Source organism: Scyliorhinus torazame, chromosome 15 (genome assembly GCF_047496885.1).
Source record: "Scyliorhinus torazame isolate Kashiwa2021f chromosome 15, sScyTor2.1, whole genome shotgun sequence".
Taxonomy (NCBI): domain Eukaryota; kingdom Metazoa; phylum Chordata; class Chondrichthyes; order Carcharhiniformes; family Scyliorhinidae; genus Scyliorhinus; species Scyliorhinus torazame.
In genome coordinates, this window is record NC_092721.1 from 87,302,533 (window position 1) to 87,327,487 (window position 24,955).

Sequence of the window (24,955 nt, forward strand, 5' to 3'; positions counted from 1 at the left end):
GGGGGGTGGTCATCTATCACACTGGGTTGTTGACACACATCTTCCATTGGCTGTCACGTCCTGGATCGCCAGCGGCTGATTCGGAATAGGAGAATGGATTGTAGCAAAGGCATAAAAAAATGGCCAAAGGGAGTTTTGTCCAAAAAAAATACACTACATTTTATTATTTTTTAATCAAACACATGAAGTTAAATCAATGAAGCCTTAATTTTAATATGAGGCATATGTATTCCTATTACACGCCGGGATTTCAAATGTCTCAAGACATGTGTCTTCATGCATTTCTCCAATTGTGTAAAACATATAAATAACTGAGAGTAAACAATCTTTAATTGAAGGGGACGGAGTTTAAATTAAATTGCTTCCAGAGAAAAGAAAGCATTTAAAAAAAAAAGTTTCCCTGTTTACAAATCTACGCAAAAAATTCTCAAGAAACTTAATAGTGAAAGGAGAGCTGGAAGAATCACTGTCTGAAACCCCAGAAGCTCAGCTCTCCATGCATGAAGCTGCCACTTTGTAGAGGTTTACTTTTCTTTTCAATGAATCTGTCTGTCCCCCCACCTCACACACACACATATATATATATATTTAAAAATACCCTTTCGCCCATTTTGTTTGCTGTTTGGAGTCTGTGGTTTTATTTTCCTTTCCCTTCCCTTGTTTACTCAGGCAGTGGCGGTATCATTCCGCTAGTGTTGGGAGGGAAGCGCCGTCTCCCTCTCTCACACACACTGAGTCAGTCAGTGAGTGAGCGGCTCCTGAGCGCCCAGTCCCCCAGCGGCAGACACATTGCGAAGAGACAGAGCGCCGGGCTCCCGCTGCTTTCTTCTCGCGCGCTCAGCCCACGCAAAAAAAAACTTATTCGCAGATTCCTTCCCCCACCACAAAATCCTCCTGCATCTGGATGGCCGGGAGCGGCGGCGCAGACATCCCCGGTTCGATTCCGCCTGCCATCGGGAGCAACTTCCCAAGTTTCAGCGCGACCTGCTTTCTCTGAAGACTTTTTGTGTGTGTGTGTGTGTGTGTGTGCGTGTTGTTGTGTCTTTTCTTTTCCTTTCCCTCCCCTCAGTTTTTTTCTCTCTTGTCGAGTAGTTACCCCCCCCCCCCCCCTCTCTCGTTGGTCGGGACGAGAGAAGAGGATCGTGTGAACAAGAGGTCCAAACAGATCTTGCGGTGTGTGTGGAGAAAGAGAGAAAGAGAAAGTATCCGTGGGAGCATTAAAGGGGCCGCTGCCACCACTTTGATTGTCTGAAGGAATATTACAGTCACCCAGGAGGAAAAGATGGGGTTCAGTCATCTTTGATGGAGCTGGATTGAATGATGCAGAGTGTTTTTGTCAAGATTTTGATTCGACCCAAACAAAAGGGAACCCAAGACTTTTTAAAAAGATATATTGCAAACCCTTTGGGGAAATAAAAGAAGCTACATCGCGGGGGAGGTAAAAGCAGTTTTTTTTTTGGGGGGGGTGGGAGGAGGAAAAACTTGTCAACATTGTGTGCTGGGAGGTTAGGATGGGGGATTATAACATGCCCCCAAACCCGAAGCACAGCGCGATCGTGGAGAGGTTGAGGCAGCGGATCGAGCTCTGCCGCCGGCACCACGCAGTCTGCCAGGTCCGCTACGAGCACAACCAGCCGCAGCGCATCGAGCAGGAGCGAAGGGACAAACTCGCCCTGCACCAGAAGTACCTGGAAACACGCAGCAAGAAGACTCCCAAAGCCAAGCAGCAACACGAAAGCAGCCGGGCCACCAAAAACTGCGACAGTGAGCAGCCCCCAGGACCTAACGCACCCAGTGAACACCGGAATCTCACCCTGATCGCTGTAAGTTTGCTTCATTTACTCCCTTCACCTATCTTGTGTTGAAGCCACCTTGTGTTGATCTATTTCGAATCCCCTTTGTTGTTGCTTTGGTTGTTTTTATTCAAAACAATTGGATCTGGATAAGGACTTTTTTAATGTGCAGTTAGACTTTGGAAAGTGTTTCTTAAACCTCTTTTCGTGTTTTTTTCTGCCTGTTGACAGACGTTACTTACATGATTTATGTGAAATTGCAAAGAGCAAATTGTCAGTTTAGTTTAATGTTAAGAAATGTCCATTGTAAGGCTCAAAAAGGCTGTCCCAGCTCAAAATGGCCTGTGCCACAGTATTGTAACCATATTTCTTTGGTAGGACTTGTGGAAGTTTAAATAAATTAAAGAGGCCCGGTCTATTGACTCCCTAATCTGTTTTGTGAAATAATAAGCAGTGACCTGTGTGGAGGGTTCAGTCTTTAGTGTATACTTTCAAAAAAGCCTGTCTGTACTGAATTGAATGACCCCCACATCCCATTGGAAGAAACAGCCGAGCAGACATGTGATCGATAAATTGAATGTGCTCACTCAAAACTTCTGAATTGGCCAATAAATTGCACCTGCTATTTTAGTGGTTGTAAACACTAGGATAGGAATTACTTGGATTTGGGATTTAAACAAGTTTGTTGATGTTTTTATCTGTATATTTTTATTTGTTGAATAACAGTAACTGTGTGCGTGTTATACAGAATGTCAATTAGGAGATCAAAGGCAGTTATATAATTCTCAGGCTTTGGATTGTTGTATGTTGCCCAAATATGTTTCTGTGGTATTTGAACTCCTTAGTTATGTAGGTGCTTTACACCTTACTCACAACTATCTGTCAGTGTTCATATGTATGAAAGAGAAGTTTCTTAGTCAACTGAACCCTAAATGTACAGCATATCACCAGGACTAAAACTTGTTGATATTGGCACATAGGCTCTCTGAGACACAGTTTTGTGAAAAAGACATTCTGATATTGTACATTTCGTTTTTAAAAAAATTATTTTCCCCCTTGTCCCCTCCTTCTGAAAGTGCTGGTTCCTAACAGGAGAATGGCTCCACAGGTGTGGTTGTGCTCTATATATTATCCAAGTGTCCATTATTTATCTGAGCTCAGCATGCTATCTAACTGGCAGTAATGCGGGCATATCTACATCTCATTCTGTTCTTTTCTGATGCCCACCTGTGCATATTTCCAGCAGGCTTTGCTGGCTATTGAATAGGAATCCTGGTGAGTCCTCCTGGCATAACCCAGGGAGGGGTTCTGAGGCTATTTGTAGTGTTCCTGTTGTACTCTGGCTGAGATTGGTTAGAGTATAGATAATAGACCAATTCAGTAACTACTCAGCATGGCTTAGTTACTCATTGCCCAAACGTGAGACAAATACCCTGACTGTACACTTGTACTTTGTGTGTGTATTTATATATTTATATAAATAGTTACAAGCTGTAATTCACTCAAGCAATTGTGATGACATCTCAAACTGTGAAGTTGAAGCTTTAGCAGATTATAAACTTCAGCGTGACATTGAGATTGAATTACGGCCTTAAACTCAATGCCAACTGTTTGTTTTTGTATCCTTATTACCAGTTAAAATCACTTTTTCAAAAGTTGTTTATTGACACTATTTTTCATAAAACAAATAGTTCTGCAAGTATTAGATTATAAAACAGGAAAATGGAATTTAGGAATAAACATGAACATATGTAAGAGAGAACTAAAGAAGTACAATAATTATATTTCTGTAGGTTTACCTAATGTTGACACATGATTTATTGAGGGCATGGGATCTGTACTGTGTAAGAAAAATCATACTTAAGTGAACATTCTTTCGTATTGTAACAATACACCTGTGTGATATCTTAGCCCACCCTTTCAAATTGCCATCACCACTTACCACCACCTGTGATAGAACTGTCAGGATTTTAATCTTGCATTCTTTTGCTCAAACTACTCTCCAGACACACAGTAATCTTGGGAAAACAAGATTATTTTACTGAAGAACATTTTTTACAGTTTGAGTGGTTAAAGTGTGAAAAATTAACACTCAACATTGCACTTAATTTAAGTCTGAATGACACATTGTATAGATGTACACTTTATACATGTTTATTACAATTATATATAAGACTCAGCTTTGGACAACTTAATAATGATAAAAGGAGGATGAAGACTCTGGTGTCAAAGGAATCTAATTCATTATTATCCAGATAGTGAGCAAAAGTTCTGTGATGTGGATTTTCTTTAAAAGGAGAAATGTGTGTTTTAAATAATCTTACCAGACCATGCGAGATGGCTTAATAACAGTAAAGGTGGGATAATACATTAATATATAATAATAGGAACTCTTGTGGACCATTGAATCTCTCAAACTGAACACTCTCAATCATAAAACTTTCAATTGACTCAGCACCCACTGCCTTTTGAGGGGAACGGATTTCCAGATTTCCACTGATCTTTATGTCAACAGTGTTTGCTGATTTTACACATAAATGGCTGAGCTCTAATTCTGAGATTTTGCTCCTTTGTTTTGGATTTTCCATCAGAGAAAATTGTTTCTCTGTATCTACTCAATTGAATCCCATCATAATTTTGAAGACCTTGAACACGCACAACATTCGGAACTCAAGGGAATACAAACCAAAATTTGGCAACTTGTGCTCATAATTTGGCCCTTTAAGTTTTGGTATAATTCTGGGTGAAAGGGTAATGAAGCTGAGATAATTGAATCAATTGCCATACTGCCTGATTCTAACAAATGCCTGAGTTTAAAAATACAGTAGTTAGATGCATTTGAACATACTATGACATAAGGTGTAGTAGATATAATTTTAAATTCCTGAACTATCTTTGATAGCAAGAACTGTTAATGAGTCGTTAATTGCTGTATTTGGTGGGCAGCATTTGCTTTATTGCTCGAAAATATGAAGAAAATAAATAATTTGTATTTATTGTAGCACCTTTGGGCTGTACCAAACACTTCACATCTAGTGTATTACTTTTGAAGTCATTAATCTTATGTAACAAAATGACAACTCATTTTCACACTGCAGTGATCAGCTCATCTGTTTTTGGCACTGGAGGAATGTTGACCAGAACAATCCCCTGCTTGTCAAATAATATCATGAGATTTTTACATTTATCTCAACAGGCAGACAGCCACAATTTAATGTCTCATCTGAAAGACAACACTGCGCGAAACATTGCCCTGTTTCAGGCACCACAAACTATTAGTTTAGATTATATACTGGAAGAACAAGGCTTGAGCTTGCAAACTCCTGACCCTGATCTGAGCCTGCTGCTAACTGAGCCAGTCTGACCCTTTCGGATTATACAGAGAATAATGGCTTGGTTTCATGTAGCAAGACCATCAGCATCTGAAAAGAGAAAATAGGTTGACTCTCAACTTTCACCTACCATTCTCTCGTTGGCATATTGTGGGGAGAACGTATTTGAATGCCAGGATAGTTTAGTTGTAAGAGCTGGTATCCAATTTTAAAAGAAAGTCATTTTTTAAATCAGATTTGATACTCTGAAAAAAGAACACCACCTATTTAATCTGGTTTCAATGGTTTTTCATTAGAATAGTTTTACTTTGCAGAATTTCTGCTGAATTTAAAACATTTTCAGTCAAAAAGAGATTGTTCAAAAACCTAACAATTCTTTACCAAAATTTGAGATGGATTTGAATCAGACCTCAAATAACCAATTAGGACACTTTCTCTAAATTATTCAGAAAGCCTTTATCAAATGTTCCTATATTCTAAATTAACCATTAAGAAAGTATTAGTCTGTGAACTGTACATTCTCTCCCTCCCCCCCCCCCCCCCCCCCCAATTCTAAGAATTCGGAGTCTAAATTTACAATATTTACTTACCAGAAAATAGTTTGTGTCACTTTAATGACTTTGTGTAATTTATGGAGCTTTAATCACATGCTTAACATTAACCTGGATATTGTGGTAAAAATGATGCTGTGGCCAAAGAATAAATTGGACAGCAATGGACAGCGACCATATGTGTGCAGTTAACTGTGCAAACCAAGAAAGGGCTCTTTGAGTTCCCAGCCCCTCAAAGTTTTGTTGTAATATTACTTCAGCAAGAGACTCAGCATTGAATTACCTACAACAGTGTGAAGTTACGGCACCAACACGATAGATGATCCATTTCATGGAAATTATTTTGAATGGTGTGAGTTACTACGAAACAACCTTTCTAATTTTTTGTTTTTATCTCTCTTAATCACAACTTTCTTTCCCTCTATTAATTTTGCTTTCGATACACAATTTTACATTTAATTGGGACCCAGTGTGAGTGGAGTTTGAAAATTGCAATGCCTCTGGGACAGTTTCCAATTCTCAAAGGGCCCTGGGGCGGAGGGAACGGAGAACAAGCTCATTGCCAATTACCGGCCACTTAAGATCTTAAAGAGCTGCTTATGGGGCCTGTCAGGAACAGAATGCAATATCCAAAATTTTTTCTAGCAAGTCCGTACAGTCTTGTGCATATTTGTAAACAGCTGTCATGGGACTAAATAAATTTCTTTGAAGGTTTTTGAGACAAATCTGTGGGCCAACTAGCACCAGTAGGATCACTGGTACTACCTTGTCAAGCAAGGCCACTGTCTGCCTTGTTCTAACTTCTAAGGAGCTGCTGATAATCTTTATTGTCACAAGTGGGCTTACGTTAACACTGCAATGAAGTTACTGTGAAAAGCCCCTAGTCGCCACATTCAGGTGCCTGTTCGGGTACACTGAGGGAGAATTCAGAATGTCCAAATTGCCTAATAGCACGTCTTTCGGGACTTGTGGGAGGAAACTGGAGCACCCGGAGGAAACCCATGCAGACACAGGGAGAACATGCAGACTCCACACAGACAGTGACCAAAGCCGGGAATCGAACCTGGGACCCTGGCGCTGTGAAGCAACAGTTCTAACCATTGTGCTCCCATACTGTGCTTACTCAAATCAGCAAGACAGTGGCAGCCCCCAACATGACTACCGCTGGCCTTTGTCACTGGTGCCAGGCAGGCAACTCCTGCCTCCAGGGGGGCATGTGGCACATCTACGTTAACATTGCAATGATGTTACTGTGAAAAGCCCCTAGTCGCCACATTCAGGCACCTGTTGGGGTACACTGAGGGAGAATTCAGAATGTCCAAATTGCCTACAGCACGTCTGACCTCGCCTCCTGGCCAATCAGGCCATTTACATTTAACATTGTGTGTTGAGGGCGACGCAGCTTGGACGTAGGATTGGGACCCAGAATTCATCCAGGTGTTGAATCCCAGACCCTGCATTGAAAATCCAGTCCTGTGTCCTAGTACGGATCTTTCAGTCTAATCAGTTAATGGAATACACAGTTGCTTGCCTGCATACAAAAGCCCAAATCTCCTGTAGAGAGCACTGCTGTTTTGGCTCACTAATCACAGCAAGTTCCAGCACAAAGGCCCATAGGAAAGCCTGTGGGCAAGTGCAAGCGAAATAAACAACAGGTGCCATTCCTTCACTGTTGACTGCAAAATCCAGGCCAATATATTTCAAGGTAATTTTCAGGGATGTTGTGCTTGCATTGATGTCCAATTGCTAAAGCTTTTCCTGTTGGCATAGTATTTCAATTAAATGCCTTATTATTGTGCATTTTTCCTTGTAAATTTCATGTCATGAAAACTAAAGATTACAAAGAAACAAGTAAATTAAAGCAAGATCTTGAAGCAAGTGAAGCACCTAACTACTAACGGCCCAGATATAACTTTATTTTTAAAGACAAAAGACGGAAGTTTTATTTTGGTTTTCAGAGAGATACATCACCTGTTCATATCTTTGTATCTACCAGTCAATTAAGATGAAAGTGAATGTATTTTTATAGCTTGAAAATGAAGGTGATTAGAAAACTAACTAACTTGTACTGTAGTCAAACAAGTATTTCTGTAGTATGTATTTACAGGGTAAAGATGAACATTTTAGATTTAACAAAGGTGGTAAGGCTGAAATACATTTGTACCAAGTTCTGAAAAAATACTGGAGGCGATGAGTGTTGTATGTTATTTTCGCTGGGTTAAATTGAAAACTACTGAGCTGGATGTTGGGTAGTGGAGCACTGCCAGTAGTCCGAGGATTCCCATTGCGCCCTGAAGACAATTCATTGATTGCAACTTAATTCTGGATTATACCTGTTAATTTCCACTGCGCCCCCCCCCCCCTTCAACCAGCTCCATGCAAAAAGTCCCATGTTTGACAACATTACTAATTGACTAATATAGCCGATAGTCTGTTACATACAGTATGGAACGTATTATATGTGATGTAATTTATTTGGGGTTCAAGTGACATAATAAGATTTTAACTCATTGGAAACCCATTCACTTGCACGGATTTAGTCAGGTCACATAAATCACAAAAACAAAGATTGCAGAGTTTATCAATGTTACCGAAATGTTCATGTGTTTGAAACATGCTCTATTCTAAGTTCTTGGCGGCTGGCTTATTCCGGTTTGACAAATGTTTGGTAGCTACCTCAGTTGCAATATCTGATTTGTACTGAATTATTACATTTTGCTTCTTCATCTCTAGGCGCCAGCTTTGAAACCAGCTCAGAGTTTTGTCTTTTGCTCATTCCAGCGTGAACTTTGCTTGGGCAGTCCCAGACCAGATTGTGGTGGGCAATGGGCCTAGGCCACAAAGTTGGTCATTGTTTTAATTAATATTAAATTGGCAGTTGTACTCTAGCTGAAAGAGTGGTTAGCATGGAAAATGGGCAAGATCACACTGGCACTGCTTTGACAGGGTTAAGCTGAGCTTTCAGCATTGGGAAGCTGAACAGGAGTGACAACTGTGACACAGATCACAAATATAAAGCTGTGTTTATTTCTAAGAATAATACATAATAAAATAGATCCCAATTAATTAATTCTTAGGAATTCAAGGAATACTTGCTTGATGATTTTATTTTCTCCCCTGCTTTCCAGAAGGCTTTGAGGAGTTCCCAGGTTCTGATTCCACAGACGCCAATCACCCTCCAGTGATCTTAGTGCCTGTTATTTAAATGCAAGCTTTTCTTACATCCAGTTGTATTGTCCATTCTGCTGTGCTGGCTGAGAACAGTTAACCCTTTAGAGCAGGGACCCATTTTTATCAACTGGCCAACCTTCGGGACCCAACCCGGCCGACCTTCGCGACCCATGCCGGCCAACCTTCGCGACCCATGCCGGCTGATCTGAGCGACCCACCATTTTCTCTTACCTTGTTTGCTGCTGGCAAAAATGGAAGAAATGGTTTTGGATCCCTTTGGCCCTCATACACGCTCCTCCAATGGAACCTGTTGGATGAAGGTGAAGCCTTCCGGTGTCGGAAAGTATGGAGTCTCCAACTGTCCAAAGTTCTGCATTTTTTTCCTGTCAAATTTTATCAAATAGAACCCCCCAAACTTGTATAGAAAAATGTTTTTAAAAAATGAATAAAATAAATGAAAAAAATAACATTTAAATGAATAAAATCCCCCCGAACTTGTAAAACAAAAAGCTGCGACCGTTTAAAAAAAAAACCCGGCCGCACTGCGCATGAGTGCCCGATCATTGGCGCGCATAGTTTTGCGCCTGCGCCCCGATGATCTGGCACGCATGCGCAGTGTGGCCGCATTTTCTTTTACATGTTTGCGGCCATTTTGAAGGCCGCTTGCAGCCGGCATTCTTAACAACCGGCTGCTACGGTTGTTGCACGCAGATTTGCGCGATTGGGAGCGCAGCGACGGACGGCTCCGCGACCCTCCCGACACCCACCCGCGGGTCGCGCCCCCGAGTAGAGACCAAAGATCAAACCTGAAACGTTTTGTCCTGTATGGGTTGTTACTCATTGGATAACTTCCTTGGACTGTTGGGAGGTCAGTTCACAGGTTTAAATAAAATACATGATTGCCAATCATAAATGAGTGAAAGCTTCATCCCTGTAGCGGACCATGAATTGAAAAATTATTCCATGCTTCAACATAAACAACCCCTATATTAATGAAAACCAACCTTGCGGTAAATCATTTGATACCCCGTGACTTGACTGGACTGATGGGTTTTTATATCTGTACATGGAACAAGAAGATCAGACATACAGTGGGAATAATGTGAAAAGATAATATGATTCATTTGTATTTTATTTTAAAATTTATTTTGAAATTAAATGCCTTGATAAAATGTGAGGAGATGTGTAATTAAAACTTTTTCTAAAAGGCCCCCCCCACCCCGCACCCACTACTTGAATTTCTGACTTTGGTTACATTCAACTGAATGACAGATCTGTGAAATTACAGCTAGGATGCACAGTTTCATGAGGTTAAAAATGCAATCTTAAACACCCTTTGATGACTCAATTGATAAAAGAAATATGCAGCGAAACCATATAGTCAATCAATGCCAGATTTGATTCTCAGTCTCTTGAGTAGCCGATCCAAGCTGGAGTGGTAGTTGGAGCTGTACAATTGCTTTCAGCATCTCTGGACCAGCTGGGGTATGTCCAGTGATTTGTGTCTGGACCTTAGTTGGGTTCAGGATAATACTTTGTTGCGATGCTGCTGACAGTCTGTGAAAAGTCATCATCTAGGTTCCTCCATGAAAAATAGCTACAAGGATAAAGTAAGGGATAATTGCCAGCATTTGTGGGATTGTACTTGATTATGGATTTTTGAAGAGGAAAGGAAATCTGGTGGGAATGTTAATTTAGAAAAGACGTACTTTTCAGTACCTTTCATTAGCTCTGCAGCACGGTAGCTCTGTTGCTTCACTTCACAGCGCCAGGGTCCCAGGTTCGATTCCCGCTTGGGTCACTGTCTGTGCAGAGTCTGCACGTACTCCCTGTGCCTGCGTGGGTTTCCTCCGGGTGCTTCGGTTTCCTCCCACAAGTCCTGGAAGACTTGTTTGTCAGGTGAATTGGACATTCTGAATTCTCCCTTAGTGTACCCGAACAGGCGCCAGAATGTGGCAATTAGGGGATTTTGACAGTAACTTCATTGTAGTGTTATGTAAGCCTACTTGTGACACTGATAAAGATTATTATTATTATTCTTTTGAAATAGTGATTTCAGATACAGAAATGGAAATGTTTGTGCCCAATATCATGGATCAGATTGTGGCAGTGCAGATTATTTAGCTATACTAAAATCTCATTATTGTGAAAGCACTAAGAAGGTAATGTATTGTGATATTTATACTCTATCATATACCATCACTGACCATATCTAATGACAATGTTAATGCCTTTATGTATTTCCCACTGTTATCTATTACATATACATGCCAGGCAAAATTGCTAATTTGGATTAGCAATATTGAAACTCCTGTAAGGATAATTTATCATCTTATAGGAGTAACATTTGATTGAGCCTGGTTGGTGGGAATGATCACGTGAAGAAAGGTGTGGTAAATTAGAAGGAAAGGACAAGGCAAGAGAGTGAGGTAGCAATAAGGGTAACAACAGTAAGTGTAACAAGAAGGGACAGTGTACAAAAGAGCGTGGCAGCAATAAGACCAGAGTTTGCAAAAATAGTAAAAAAAACAAACCGAACTAAAGGCTCCGTATCGGAATTCTGATAGCATTTGTAACAAAATGGATGAATTGTTTGATCAAATAGAAATAAATATGTATGGCATGGTAGCCATCACAGAGACATGACTGCAAGGTGACCAAAGCTGGGACCTGAATATTCAAGGCTCCTTGACATTCAGGAGGACACCAAGTTGGGAAAATGGGCTGGGGTAGCTCTGTTAATTAAATATGACATTAGTACAATGGAGTGAGCTTACGGATGGGATTTAAAGATGAAACTGCTGCGTATTTTTTTGGAGGCGGCCCACCAGCGGGATTTTCTGGTCCTGCTGTTGTCTACGGGATTTCCCTTTGACTGCACTCTTCATCGCCGAGAAACCCGTGCGCCATCGGCGGGACCTGAATATCCTGCCCCAGTGAAAGCCGGTAAATTCCAACCTGTCTTTTTACTAAAGGTCGTGATGTATAATCAGTTTGGGTAGAGATACGAAATAACAAAGGTAAAAAGTCGCTTATGGGAATAGTTTATAGGACTCCTGGCAACTACAATTTAGGGTGAGATGTACAAGAAGAGATAATAGGGAATTGTGAGAAAGATATGGCAATAATCATGGGTAATTTTAATAACATAGATTGGACAAATCAGATCCATAATGGTAACCTGGAAAGTTAATTCATGGTGTTTTTGGGGCAGTTTCTTGGAGCAGCAAATTTTAAGCCAAATTCAGGGCAGCACGGTAACACAAGTGGATAGCACTGTGGGTTCACAGCGCCAGGGTCCCAGGTTCGATTCCCGGCTTGGGTCACTGTCTGTGCGGAGTTTGCACGTTCCCCCCGTGATTGCGTGGGTTTCCTCCGGGTACTCCGGTTTCCTCCCACAGTCTAAAGACGTGCAGGTTAGGTGGATTGGCCATGATAAATTGCCCTTAGAGACCAAAAAAAAAGGTTAGGAGGGGTTATTGGGTTATGGGGATAAGGTGGAAGTGAGGGCTTAAGTGGGTCAGTGCAGACTCGATGGGCCAAATGGCCTCCTTCTGCACTGTATGTTCTATATCTATGTCAATCTGAGAGCAGGCTATCTTAGACCTACTGGTGTATAGTTTTTGGGACAGTTTCTTGGAGCAGCACATTCTGGAGCCAATCGGAGAGCAGGCTATCCTGGACCTGGTGGTGTGCAATGAGGCATATTTAATTACTGATCTTATAATAAAAGAGCTTTTAGGTAGAAGTGATAACATGGTTGAATTTCACATTCAGTATGAGGGAGAGAAGGTTGAGAAGTATGGGTCTAAAACTAGTGTTTTCAACATGAATACAATTGCAAGGGTATGAGGACAGATTTAACTAAAGTGAACTGGGAAAATAGGTTAAAAGACAGGACAGTAGAGAAACCGTGGCAGGCATTTAATAAGATATTCCATAACATTCAGCAAAGAGATATCCCATTGAGAGAGGGAGATCCTAGGAAAAGGATGCACCATCCATAGCTAACTAAGGAAGTTAAAGATAGACTCAAATTGGAAGAAAGAGCGTACAATACTGCAAAGATCATTGGTCAGTCAGAAATTTGGACAGATTTTGAAAATGAGCAAAGTATAATTAAATAGTAATAAGGAGGGAGAAATTAGAGTGTAAGAAAAAGCCAGCTAGAAATACCAAAACAGGTAGTAAGTGTTTCGGTAAGTATTTAAAAAGAAAAAGAGTAGTGTAAGTGAGCATTGGTCCCTTGAGGGTGAGACTCTGGAATTAATAATGGGAAACAAGCAAATTGTGGAAATATTAAACAGGCATTTTTTTGTTGTTTCCACTGCAGAAGGCACACTTGTAGATAAAGAGGAACCTTGTTGTTGTACTTGGATTTTCAAATGGTATTTGGTAAGGGACCACATCATGGGCGTCATTCTCCGACCCCCCCGCCAGGTCAGAGAATCGCCGGGGACTGCCGTGAATCCCGCCCCCGCCGGTTGCCGAAGTCTCCGGTACCGGATATTCGGCGGGGGCGGGAATCGAGCCACTCCGGTTGGCGGGCCCCACCGCTGGATTCTCCTGCCCGGATGGGCCGAAGTCCCGCCGATAAATTGCCTGTCCCGCCGGCGTGGATTAAACCACCTTTTGAACAGCGGGACAAGGCAGCGTGGGTGGGCTCCGGGGTCCTGGGGGGGGCGCGGGGCGATCTGGCCCCGGGGGGTGCCCCCACGGTGGCCTGGCCCACGATCGGGGCCCACCGATCCGCGGGCGGGCCTGTGCCGTGGGGGCACTCTTTCCCTTCCGCCTCCGCCACGGTCTCCACCATGGCAGAGGCGGAAGAGACTCCCTCCACTGCGCATGCGTGGGAAACTGTCAGCTGACGCTCCCGCGCATGCGCCGCCCGGGGATGTCATTTCCGCGCCAGCTGGCGGGGCAAGAAAGGCCGTTTCCGCCAGCTGGCGAGGCGGAAATTCCTCCGGCGTCGGCCTAGCCCCTCAGTGTTGGGGCTCGGCCCCCAAAGATGCGGAGCATTCCGCACCTTTGGGGCGGCGCGATGCCCGTCTGATTGGCGCTGTTTTGGGCGCCAGCCGGCGGACATCGCGCCGTTTCGGGAGAATTTCGCCCCTAAGGTTACTTCACAAAAGGTAAAAGGGAGGCAAGAACTTAAACATATCATAATCACTAGGGAACAGGGACTGAGGAAACTATTGAACTAAAGGTTGATAACTTCCCTTGATCCAATGGCTTTTATCCAAGGGTCTCAAAAATAATTGGGCTGCAGAGATAAGGGAAACCTTAGATGTTGTACTTGGATTTTCAAATAGTATTTGTTAAGGGACCACTTCAAAGGTTACTTCACAAAATAAGAGCTCATAGTGTAGCGGGTAATGTGTTATCATGGTAGAGGATTGGTTAGGTAACAGGAAGCAAAGATTAGAGTGAAATGGGTCATTTCGGATTGTCAAGCTGTTACTAGTGGAGTTGCACAGGGATCAGTGCTGGGGCCTCAACAATTTACAGTATATCAATGACTTGTATCAAGGGGTTGCTAAATTTGCTGATGACACAAAGTTAGGCAGGAAAGTAAGCTGTCTAGAGGGCATAAAGAGTACAGAGGATTTTGATAGTGAGTAGGCACGAAATTGGCAGATGGAGTATAATGTGGGAAAATGTGAACTTGTCCACATTTGGGAGGATTAATAGAAAAACACTATTATTTGAATAGAGAGAGACTGTAGAACTCCCCAATATAGGGGGATCTGGGTATCCTAATACATGAATCATAAGTTGATATACAGGTCCAGCAGGTGGTTAGGAAGGCAAATGGAAAGCGTGTTGGTGAGACCACATCTGGAGTACTGTGTACAGTTTTGCTTTCCTTACTTAAGAAAGGATATAATTGCATCAGAAGCATTTAATAGAAAGGAAATGAATTGTCAAAGCTGAAGATTATTTGCCCATGTTCCCCAGATTTCAATTGATCAGTACTTAAAATCCTTTATCGTAGGCCACTCTTCCAACCACTCGTCTCTATCACAAACCCTCTTCCTAAATCCATCTGTCTTGCCACCTTCTTGTCTGTTTGCTTCATAAAAGCAAGATTCATTAAAAATTATTTTCTTTAACTATGACTTTGCTTGCCTCAGCTTGCTAACTTATCCTTTTGTTTTCCGAATCCATATCGCTCATGTTCTACATTTGTGAAAACAGTCTGAGATCCCTTTGTTTTGTGAAGAACATTATCGGAATGTAAGTTGGTGAGTTCAGTGTTGATTTGTTTAAAGCTGGTATAATTCAAGTGTTAATTGATTGTTTGTGTAAAGGCCTCAATATTGGAAAGTAGCTGTTGGGACATGCTACTATTTTTCTAGAGAATGGAGTGATCCATTATAGCAACTTTTCATCCCTTGTTTTCCAAGTTTGGAAATGGTGATCAGATGTTTTGCAGTTGCTGGTTATATCTGTTTGCTGTGGGTTGTTACCACTTAGTTGCATAGCCCATTTGGATTATGGAGGCGGCACATGGTTGGCACTGCTGCCTCACGGCGCTGGGGACCTGGGTTCGAATCCTGGCCCCAGGTCACTGTCCTTGTGGAGTTTGCACATTCTCTCCATGTCTGCATGGGTTTCACCCCCCACAACCCAAAGCTGTGCCGGTTAGGTGGATTGGCAATGCTAAATTGCCCCTTAATTGGAAAAAAAAACAATTGGATACTCTAAATTAAAAAAAAACCTCTGGGATTATGATGTTAAACAAACATCTCAAACAATCTCTCTACTTGGATCAAGAATATTTCAAACTATATCTTTGTTTTTCCTCATTATTTAAAAAAAAACCTACTGCATATCTGTGCCATTTTGTACAAAACCTGATAATCTTCAGGAAGTATATTTCTCCTTTTGAGAAAACAATTATTGCTTTTTAAAGGTGATCTTATGCAGTCTGCCATCTGCCGTATGTACTTAACAGCCTGCAAATTATTTCCTATAACAATGAGGGAGTCATGGACACACTGACTGAAACTCTAGAGAAACCAGAATATAATAGAATTACATTTTTCCAAGATTAATTAGTTGTTTCAGTTTTAAACACCCATTATCCTTTTAATATGTACATGTACATACAAATAGTTTTTGCGCCTCTACATTGGCACTGTTCACAGGTTCCCCTGCCTTCTTTAAATATATTGATGTATCCATGTGTCACTGTACTCTGATTCTGTTAGCGTGGTCGAACAAACTTTTAACCCCACCGTCTCTTTGTTGATGTATATGTCCCTAAGCTTTTCAATCTATTGCAAGTGTCTCTCCACTCCAATTTACTGGACATTTAGATGGAAAGCCATCTAAATGTATTCAAAATAATGACATTTTTATTGAATAATTATTTGAACCTAACATAATATTCGTAGTAGTTTTTGAAGTTATTTTCATTTTTCAAATCTGGTGCATTAATAAAATGTACCCCTAACACACACACATTTGGAATTACTGAAATTTTTGGAGGTATTCAGCATTTTGCTTTAAATAAAAATGAAATTAAATGTTTCAGATCATAGAATAAATGAGCTGCGAGTGTTGTGCTCGGTGGAAATCTTGTCCCTTGCACATCTCCAGACGCTGCATGCATGTAGTAAATTATTCAGAGGCATAGTCAGTACCATGTGGCAAGGCATTTAATGACTATCGGGAATATTGCAAGCATTGAACCATGTAATGCCTTGTCCTCATGCTTTGTCCACCTGTTAAAGTGCAACTTCAAATTTGATCATCTCTTAATGAAATGTATTCACATTAATTGCATCTGTAGCTTGCTAGCAGCGGACATCAAATAATGATCACTAAACTGTAGTACCAGTTAGACAACCACCCCAAGGCTGCTGGTGTTTGGATTTGTAAGAGCTGCAGGTGTGTAAGTGCACAGGCTTTGTGCATAGTCTCAGGCAGACATTAGTTCAGTCTAAAGTTGCTTTGACATCATGACAGAAGTTCACTTCGAGTGGAAGTTGAAACTTGATGCTTCACTGCCTGGTCGAATGAATCCATTTGAACTAACACAGGGAGCATGTTAATTAGACTCATTGACAAAAGTGTTGCCAAATAATTGCCTCATCATCTGCTAAGCAATTCAAGAATAGTTCCTTATTCTGGGTAGTCTCTTTCTACAAATTGCACCAAACTATAAGCGCATTATACTTCTGCTGTTTCTAGATATGTTCTAGTCTATTATAGATACACTTCTGTATCTAAATGATAACAGAAAAAAAAGTCAAACATGTTCTCTCATTATGCTACAGTGTGAATACTTATTCAGCCCCTCGTACGGGAGTAACTTGGTGTAGCACTCAGTTTTGTGGGTGCTTGTGACCCTCATTCATGTGACCATCTTTCAAGTGAAGTGTTGGCAGTGAATGTTATTGGACAGTTATGCTGTTTGAGAAAGATATCATCACAGCTCAACCCTCTCGACTAACAATTACACTTCCGACAGATGTTCCAAGCTGGATGGTAGTTCATGTCCCCGGTGAATTTATTTTCTCCATAGTCTCAATGCTTTGAAGACTAAACACCCTGTAGTCACCTCCTTGTATTTTCCCCCCTTATTTTCTTGCTTTTGTCTACTTACTCCTGAAGGTGTTGACCTTGCAGACTATGTTCCACAGGTACAGCAGTCACACAATACCTGGCCTAAATTGTCATTCTTCATGTTTGGAGTTTCAATACTGAAGGTCGCCAGGGCATCGTAGCTGAAGCTGATCCTTATTCAAAACCACTGGTACAGTTTTTGAGCAGCCTCCAATGGAACCAAAGCGACCAAGACTATTTGTAGCATCCCATCTGGCTGCCTGGCTAGGGTCAGCTAAGTCAAAAATAGCTATAGGATTGAACTTCGGACCTGCATGACTTATTATCAGAGCAGATAATACTGTCATTCCTGCTATGAACAAGGATCTGGCCTAAAGCAAGTTGGCTGACGGATTTATAGTCTTGTTAGGTGGAGTTTATCCTGAATAAATCTATTATATTTTGAACCAGCTCTTTGAAGGAAGCTGCACAATCACACCATTGTTAATGATGACATTTTAGAATGACACAAAAATGAACTTGATACTGAGTTTAAGGTTGGCCTATCTATTTCAGAATATTATTGAATGCTCCAGCACTGCAACAGAGCACCAAGTCCCCACTGGTGTTTTTCTCCACACGAATTACCCAGTTTAATCCTACTCTCTTGTTCGTTTCCCTTAACTTCAACTGTCCCTTTTTTACACATCTATGATTCCCTTTTTACCAATTCAGCTTGCAGTATAGCAGATAATTCCACTTTCTAACTCACAGTTCTGAATACCTTAGTTATGTTATCCTCTCACTAATTAGTGGAAACAGTCCATCACTATTTACCTTATTGTGTGCTCCGGTTTCTTCCCACAAGTCCCAAAAGACATGCTGTTAGTTGAATTGGACATTCTGAATTCTCCCTCTATGTACCCGAACAGGCGCCGGAATGTGGCGACTAGGGGATTTTCACAGTAACTTCATTGCAGTGTTAATATAAGCCGACTTGTGACATTAAAAAGATTATTATCATAACACCTCATAATTTTGAAGATCTTTTATCAACTAGTGAAAAACCCTAAAGTCTCCAGTATCTCTTTTTAACTGTAAACCTTTCTCCCTGAGTATGTTCTCCGTGAATCAATGTTTTTTTTTCTCCCTATTACTTTTCTTATAACGAGGTACCAGCTACTCCAAAAAGCCTTTAGCTATGGCCTAATTGTATATCTTTAGAGATAAAATCAAAGATTGGGATATACTTTCAGGGCCCCATCTACTGGTGCATTCATTGTGGAAATATTCAAGCGTCTATGTGCTACACCATTTTAAAATGATACAACTGCTTCTTCAACATAACTGCCCACTCGTGCAGTTTTTCAGAATCCTCATTATAACATTTTTATCTCTCTTTTTAGTTCTTGAATCCAAATTCATTATAAATAAAATCTGCTTCTATGTGGAGCACTGTATAACAAATCTTTTCAATTTGAGAAACTGCTCAGTCCCAATGTATTGCTTTCTGACCATCAACCACCGCGTTCCTTTACTTCCATGTGCCATTCATTTTTTTTGTGTGTAGTTTTCTTAAACTGTCAGTTATAATTTTTACTGAGTGATCGTTCATGGTTGTGCTTGTAGGTTTATATGGATTGACCACTTGTTTTTATCTTGTGCTAATGGGCGGAGCATAGCAGACTATGATCGGAGGAGAAGCCATTGCTCTCTTTCTTTGCCTCCACATCATTTTCATTCCATGAGCTCATTATTTGCACTTCTCTGTCTGATCAGTTAAAAAATATTTTAGTTTGTAATTCCATAGCAATGTTATAACTTGATTTACTATACATTGTATGTCCTCTTTCCTGACTGCCACCCTGTCCTATATTCTGTTTGTTCCTCTCAACTACACAGTTCAAAGATTCAGTTACTGGTTTTGCTGTTTGTGTATGCATATGAGGTTTCCTTAGTGTTCCTTAGATTGATTTCTTGTCCATTGTGGGAGATGAGAGTTATCCATTTGGCTCAATTGTTTGTGCATATACTTTTAAAAAAACATTTTACTCAATGTGAAGTACTTGGCAACATCCAAAGGTCATAAAGGTGCTTTATAAATACAACTTATTTCTTCTCAAAGAGCATCAATAGAGTAGTTGGGACTGAGGCTAATGCAAACCTCTCATTTGAGTAGTGGGTATTTGACATCTGTTCCACCTGGTTCAGAACAGTTGTATCAGGCTTTCATATGCTCAAAGTGAAGCCTTCATAATGATCCGGGCTTAGTTTAGTTGACTGCTTAAGACTTACTTATTTGCTTTGGTATCTGGCCCCTTGCAATGGGATTAAAGTATTTTATCGGGAGGTGTTGGCTGTGCTCTTTCCTCAGGGATGGTAGTCAGGCACCTCGGTGTGTCCCGAGTGGTATATCAAGGGACCGACCATTTATCCCATAAACGTCAATGAGTTCAGTGTTAGAAGCCCCAGGAAGTCACACCACAACATTTTGCAGGAAATTCCACTTGGTGGACTTTTGTCTCAGAAATGTAATCATTCTTTGAAGAAGCAAGTTGATTTGCCATGGTCTCGATTAAACATACAAAACAGAAAGCAAATGTTAAAAGAACATAAATTGAACATATTCAGCCGACATGTAGATAGAATTATTGTAGCTGCATTTGTTATTTCCAGATGTATTGTTGCTGACCATCAGTAGTTATTTTGCATTCTGTTTTCATCATGAGCTGAAGTGTCTCACTTAATGAAAAATGTGAAAAAACGGCGTTCAAAGTAGTTTTGAACCATGAACCACAGTTTGGATAGAGGTTTCTAAACACTGGTGCAGTCATTGAGAAGGGGCAGATTGTAAAAATGCTACAAAAGGGATTAAAAGGTTATATCGACAATTGGGGCTATTCATATGTTAATGATTGAGCTGTGCCCACTTAGGTGCAAATAGATGTTCGAGAGTTTGTACATTAAAATGAACTAAAACTAGTTTATAGGTGAGGTGACTTTAATTCCAAAATCATTAGGACATGAAACCAATTGTGACATTACCCAAGGACAAGAAATGGTTAAGCATCTTGATGTTGAAAAATAACCTGGGTTATGATACAAATGGTACATTATGATTGGAATATAATAGTGTTTGGATTATCATGGTTGGATTGTTATCATTCAGCAGTGAGATTAATGGCTGGTTAATCCTTTTAATAATAATCTTTATCAGTGTCACAAGTAGACTTGCGTTAACACTGCAGTGAAGTTACTGTGAAAATCCGGTGCCTGTTCGGGTACGTTGTGGGAGAATTCAGAATGTCCAATTCACCGAACAACAACTCTTTCGGGACTTGTGGGAGGAAACCAGAGAGGAAACCCATGCAGATCAGCACAGACAGTGACCCAATTCTGGAATCGAAACCGGGTCCCTGGCACTGTAAAGCAACAGTGCTAACCACTGTGCTACTGTGCCGCCCCTTTTTTTGGTGGTGGTGGTGATTAAAGAATGAATATTGACAGCGCGCCTACAGAACATCATGAATAGCACCAAGGGATCATTTGTGTCCATTTGAATAGATCAGACAAGACCTCAGTGTAATGATTAATCTGGAAAAGCAACACGTTGCATACCGAATGTGCAATATCTCCTCAGCACATTCGGGGGAGGCAAGAGTGGTAAGCCAAGGCTGGGACTGTTGCATGGTGTCTATAAAACAGCTTTTCATTTGAATAGATTCTTACAAGGGAAGCTTTTGTTGCTCCCTGTGTACCAAAAATTGTACAATGTTTTGTTTTCAATTTTCTCTTCTGCTCTGATGCAAGTGCTGTGATGCATTAACAGGTGTTGGTGACCTTTCAGTACTTGGCTCAGGTGAGTGCTGATGCCAGCTATAACATCTACTCTACCACTGTTGCTGAAGTATCAAATAATTCCGTGCAAACTGGGTATCACCCTGTCATTTTGTGGTCTGTAATGATTCCATCAACTGAATTAAGAAATCTAGGTTAAAACTTATGTGCTGTGTTAAACTTTAATATCATGTGGCAGAGAGCAGTAACAGAACAAGCTGAGGTGTGACAGGAACAAAACCCAGTAAATATGTTGAGTTCCTGAATGGCTTCTATGAGGGGGAAAATAAGGTGTTTATTATCCTTTAATAATTAGGTTTGCCAGACCACATTTATAAAATAAACTCATTCTGAACAAAGACATTTACTGTGTTATTGTGCATGCTGTGCACATGGTCCAGTCGTGCACTTGTTGTATTTTATGGATATGCAGTAAAAATGAATAGAGCAATCATTTTTTTGTTACTGTATTCTTCCAGTTCTATTTCCTGACGTTGCTGACTTATCAATGTGATATGCTTCCCACTTGCATCGTGTCCAAGTGGGGTTTCTTCAGCTGTCGACTACATGGTTCAGCTGCGTGGGGTATCACAGAGAAACACTTTCCTGTTCTCAATTTACATCAATGTGTGGACACTTTCCATCATTGACTCATGATTAGTGTTGCGGAATGAAAATTCAAGCCAATTTTCCCCCTTCTAATCCAAAGAGGCTTCGGCCAATTTGAGTGCACCTACACTTGCATTGGGTGTAACCAGCAAACTTAACAAAGTCAGTGAACTGAACAACATGGTCACTAGGTTGATCCCCGGTATGGAGGTTGAGTAGGTTGGGCCTGTACTCATTAGAGTTTAGATGAATGAGAGGTGACCTTACTGAGACATGTGAGATTGTCAGGGGGCTTGTCAGAGTGGATGTGAGAGGTTGTTTCCCGTTGTGGGAGAGTCTTGGCGCAAAATGTATAATCTCTGAGTAAGAGGTCACCCATTTAAGACAGAGCTGAGGAGGAATTTCTTCTCTTGAGGGTAGTGAATCTGTAGAATTCTTTACTGCAGAGCTATAGAGGCTGGGTTGTAATACACAGATTTTTTTTATCAGTAAGGGATTTAAAGCTAATGGGGATAAGGCCGGAATTTGGAGCTGAGGATTATCACATCAGATCAGTCATGATCTCCCTGAATGGCAGAGCAGAATCAATGGGCTGAATGGCCTAATTCGGCTTCTACTTCTTATGGTCTCTTTGCCCCATGTGCTTGCTGTCATTATCAGCTGTAAGATTGCTGAACGATTACAGCATTAAAGAAGAATTCCAGTCCTCAAATTCCCCTGGAACTTGCATCTCTAAAACCAAGGCTGCAATCGGGTGACTTAATTTTAAACATTTTAGGCTGGCTAGAAAGAGCGAATTATTGCTCAGATTGGGCTACCATGTCTAATTTATATTCCCTCTATTGAGAGATATAGGCACCATTCTCTGGTTCAGAGACTAAGTGCTCCCACCAGTGGAGAATCGGAACATTTATGCGTTGCAGCCAGGAGCACGGGGAGGCGCAATTCAATCCATCCATGCATATGGGCCAGCTGCTGCCCACGTGCATGCTGCCGAGTCCCGGTTTCCCAGGCGTCTGATTCGCTGGGGTTGAGAACCATATTGTAAGCCTGACAAACCGGAGCAGCTTTTAAGCGATCCACTCATCCCCGACTCTCATTCCAGCTAAGAAGATGGCTGTAAGAAGACATGCACCACGTTTCTTTGATGCGGACATATCCAGGATGTTGGATGCCATTGAGAAGAGGAGGGACACCTTCTTTCCCAGGGTGTGAGGTGAAGACACCAGCCAGCACTAATCAATCAAGCTTGGGATGAGCTGGCAGATGCAGTGAGTGCTGGCAGCCTCACCAAGAGGACCAGCATACAATGCAAGAATAATGATAATAAACTTTATTGTCACAAGTAGGCTTACATTGCAATGATGTTACTGTGAAAAGCCCCTAGTCGCCACATTCGGAGTCTTTTCGGATACACAGATGGAGAATTCAATGTCCAAATGACCTAACAACACATCTTTCAGGACTTGTGGGAGGAAACCGGAGCACCCGGAGGAAACCCACGCAGAAGCAGGGAGAACGTGCAGACTCCGCACAGACAGTGACCTAGCCGGGAATCGAACCTGGGACCCTGGAGCTGTGAATCCACCGTGCTAACCACTGTGCTATCGTGTGTTGACCTCCTTCGAGCTGTTAGGGTGATTAACCATCTGTGTAACCCTGGCATTCTTGACCCCTGACATCAGTCCCCAAACCCTTATATGCCAGTAACATTCCATCTACCAGCATGTCCCTTAGAACCCACCTTCCAGGAATCCCCAACACATGCCTGCCCTCTTTGGCCAGGTGCCTTGCCCATATATTCTACCAACCAATCCCCCCCCCCCCACCCAAAACTCACCATGTCCTGTCTGTGTCCTAAAGGATAAAGCAGGGCATAATCGAAGAGAGAGTCAGAAAGCCCTTTGAAGAAAGGGCCGTAGAATTCGTGGTGGGGGGGGGGGGAAGAGGACCAGGAGCGAGCTGTGGCTGACATATTGTTCGGCATATGCGGAAGAAGTGAGCCCAATGCAACTTTACAAAGATATCCTACCTCCAGTGAGTCTTTCACCTCCCACAGCCCTATCCTTTCCAACAACTGACCCTATGCCTTTTGTCGTCCAGAGCCCTCATCAGACATGGCTGGGCTGTCCGGGGTTGCAGGCCTCCTCCAGGCTCTCAGAACACTTGGAGCAGACCTCCTGGGGAAGACATCGACTTCTCGGCACTGCTTTCACCAGCACCGTCCTCAGTGCAGAGGCTACCACATCAGTCGGACATGTTCGTGGTCAGGCTCCTGGGTCACCCTCTGGTGAGCATCACGCACATCAGGTGGAGGCGGGGACGAGAGTGAAATGGGGTATGGTAGCTGCCACAACAAATGTTAGTGATAGGTGCTGTGGCCCCTGTCCTGGTTTTCCCAGTGGGCTCCACCGTGGGTGTCCTCATGGAGTGAGCCTTGTGCCATCCCACCAGAATTGTGGCAGCTGGTTGTGTGTTGGAGACATTCAAACTATGCAGGCATGCGGCTCTATGCTAAGAGACTGGTGCACGGGAATATTCACTGAGGAAAGGCCAAAGCTTTGACAGAGTCACCCAGACTCGAAACGTTAACTCCCTTCTCTCGCCACAGAGATTTTCTGTTTAGTTTCCGACAGATTGGCAGTCAGGCGCTTTGGATGTCCTGACATTATGAGAGGCACTATATAAATGCAATTCTTTTTTGACATGGCTAAAATAGCAAATAATGTGGGGTTGAATGTGTTTTTTCTCACTTTGTGGCACAGAGTTGATGCTCGTGCAATTGTGTTGCTCTAGGATCATCCAATGTTAAGTGCAATAGGGTTTATTGGTATGTGCTGGGTGCCTTACATGTTCATATGTTGATTTTCTTAACAGGTAGCAGGAGTTAATCCCGCCAAGAAACTTAAATTGTGTGGTGCAACCGATGGAAACTTCTTGAACTTTAAATTGTCAGTGCCGTGCAAATCTGGTTGAGACAGGAGCCGAATGGCAGCTACATAAATAAAGTATAGTTGCTCCACATGAATCCTCTTTCCTTCTCTTTGGGTCTGAGTTGTGCTGCCTGGACACAAAGGAACACAGCATGGAGAGCAGTGTGTGACATATA

The 24,955-nt window shown here is 41.8% G+C and overlaps 1 protein-coding gene across 1 annotated transcript in view; it reads left to right on the plus strand.

Annotated features, from left to right (window-relative positions):
• Positions 1-706: 706 nt before the first annotated feature.
• maml2 (mastermind like transcriptional coactivator 2) overlaps positions 707-24,955 on the plus strand; it is a 507,152-nt gene continuing 482,903 nt past the window's right edge. Inside the window, exon 1 of the mRNA XM_072476388.1 lies at positions 707-1,823. Coding sequence (XP_072332489.1) covers positions 1,512-1,823 — 312 coding nt within the window. The 5' untranslated portion in view covers positions 707-1,511. The remainder of the gene's footprint in view (positions 1,824-24,955) is intronic.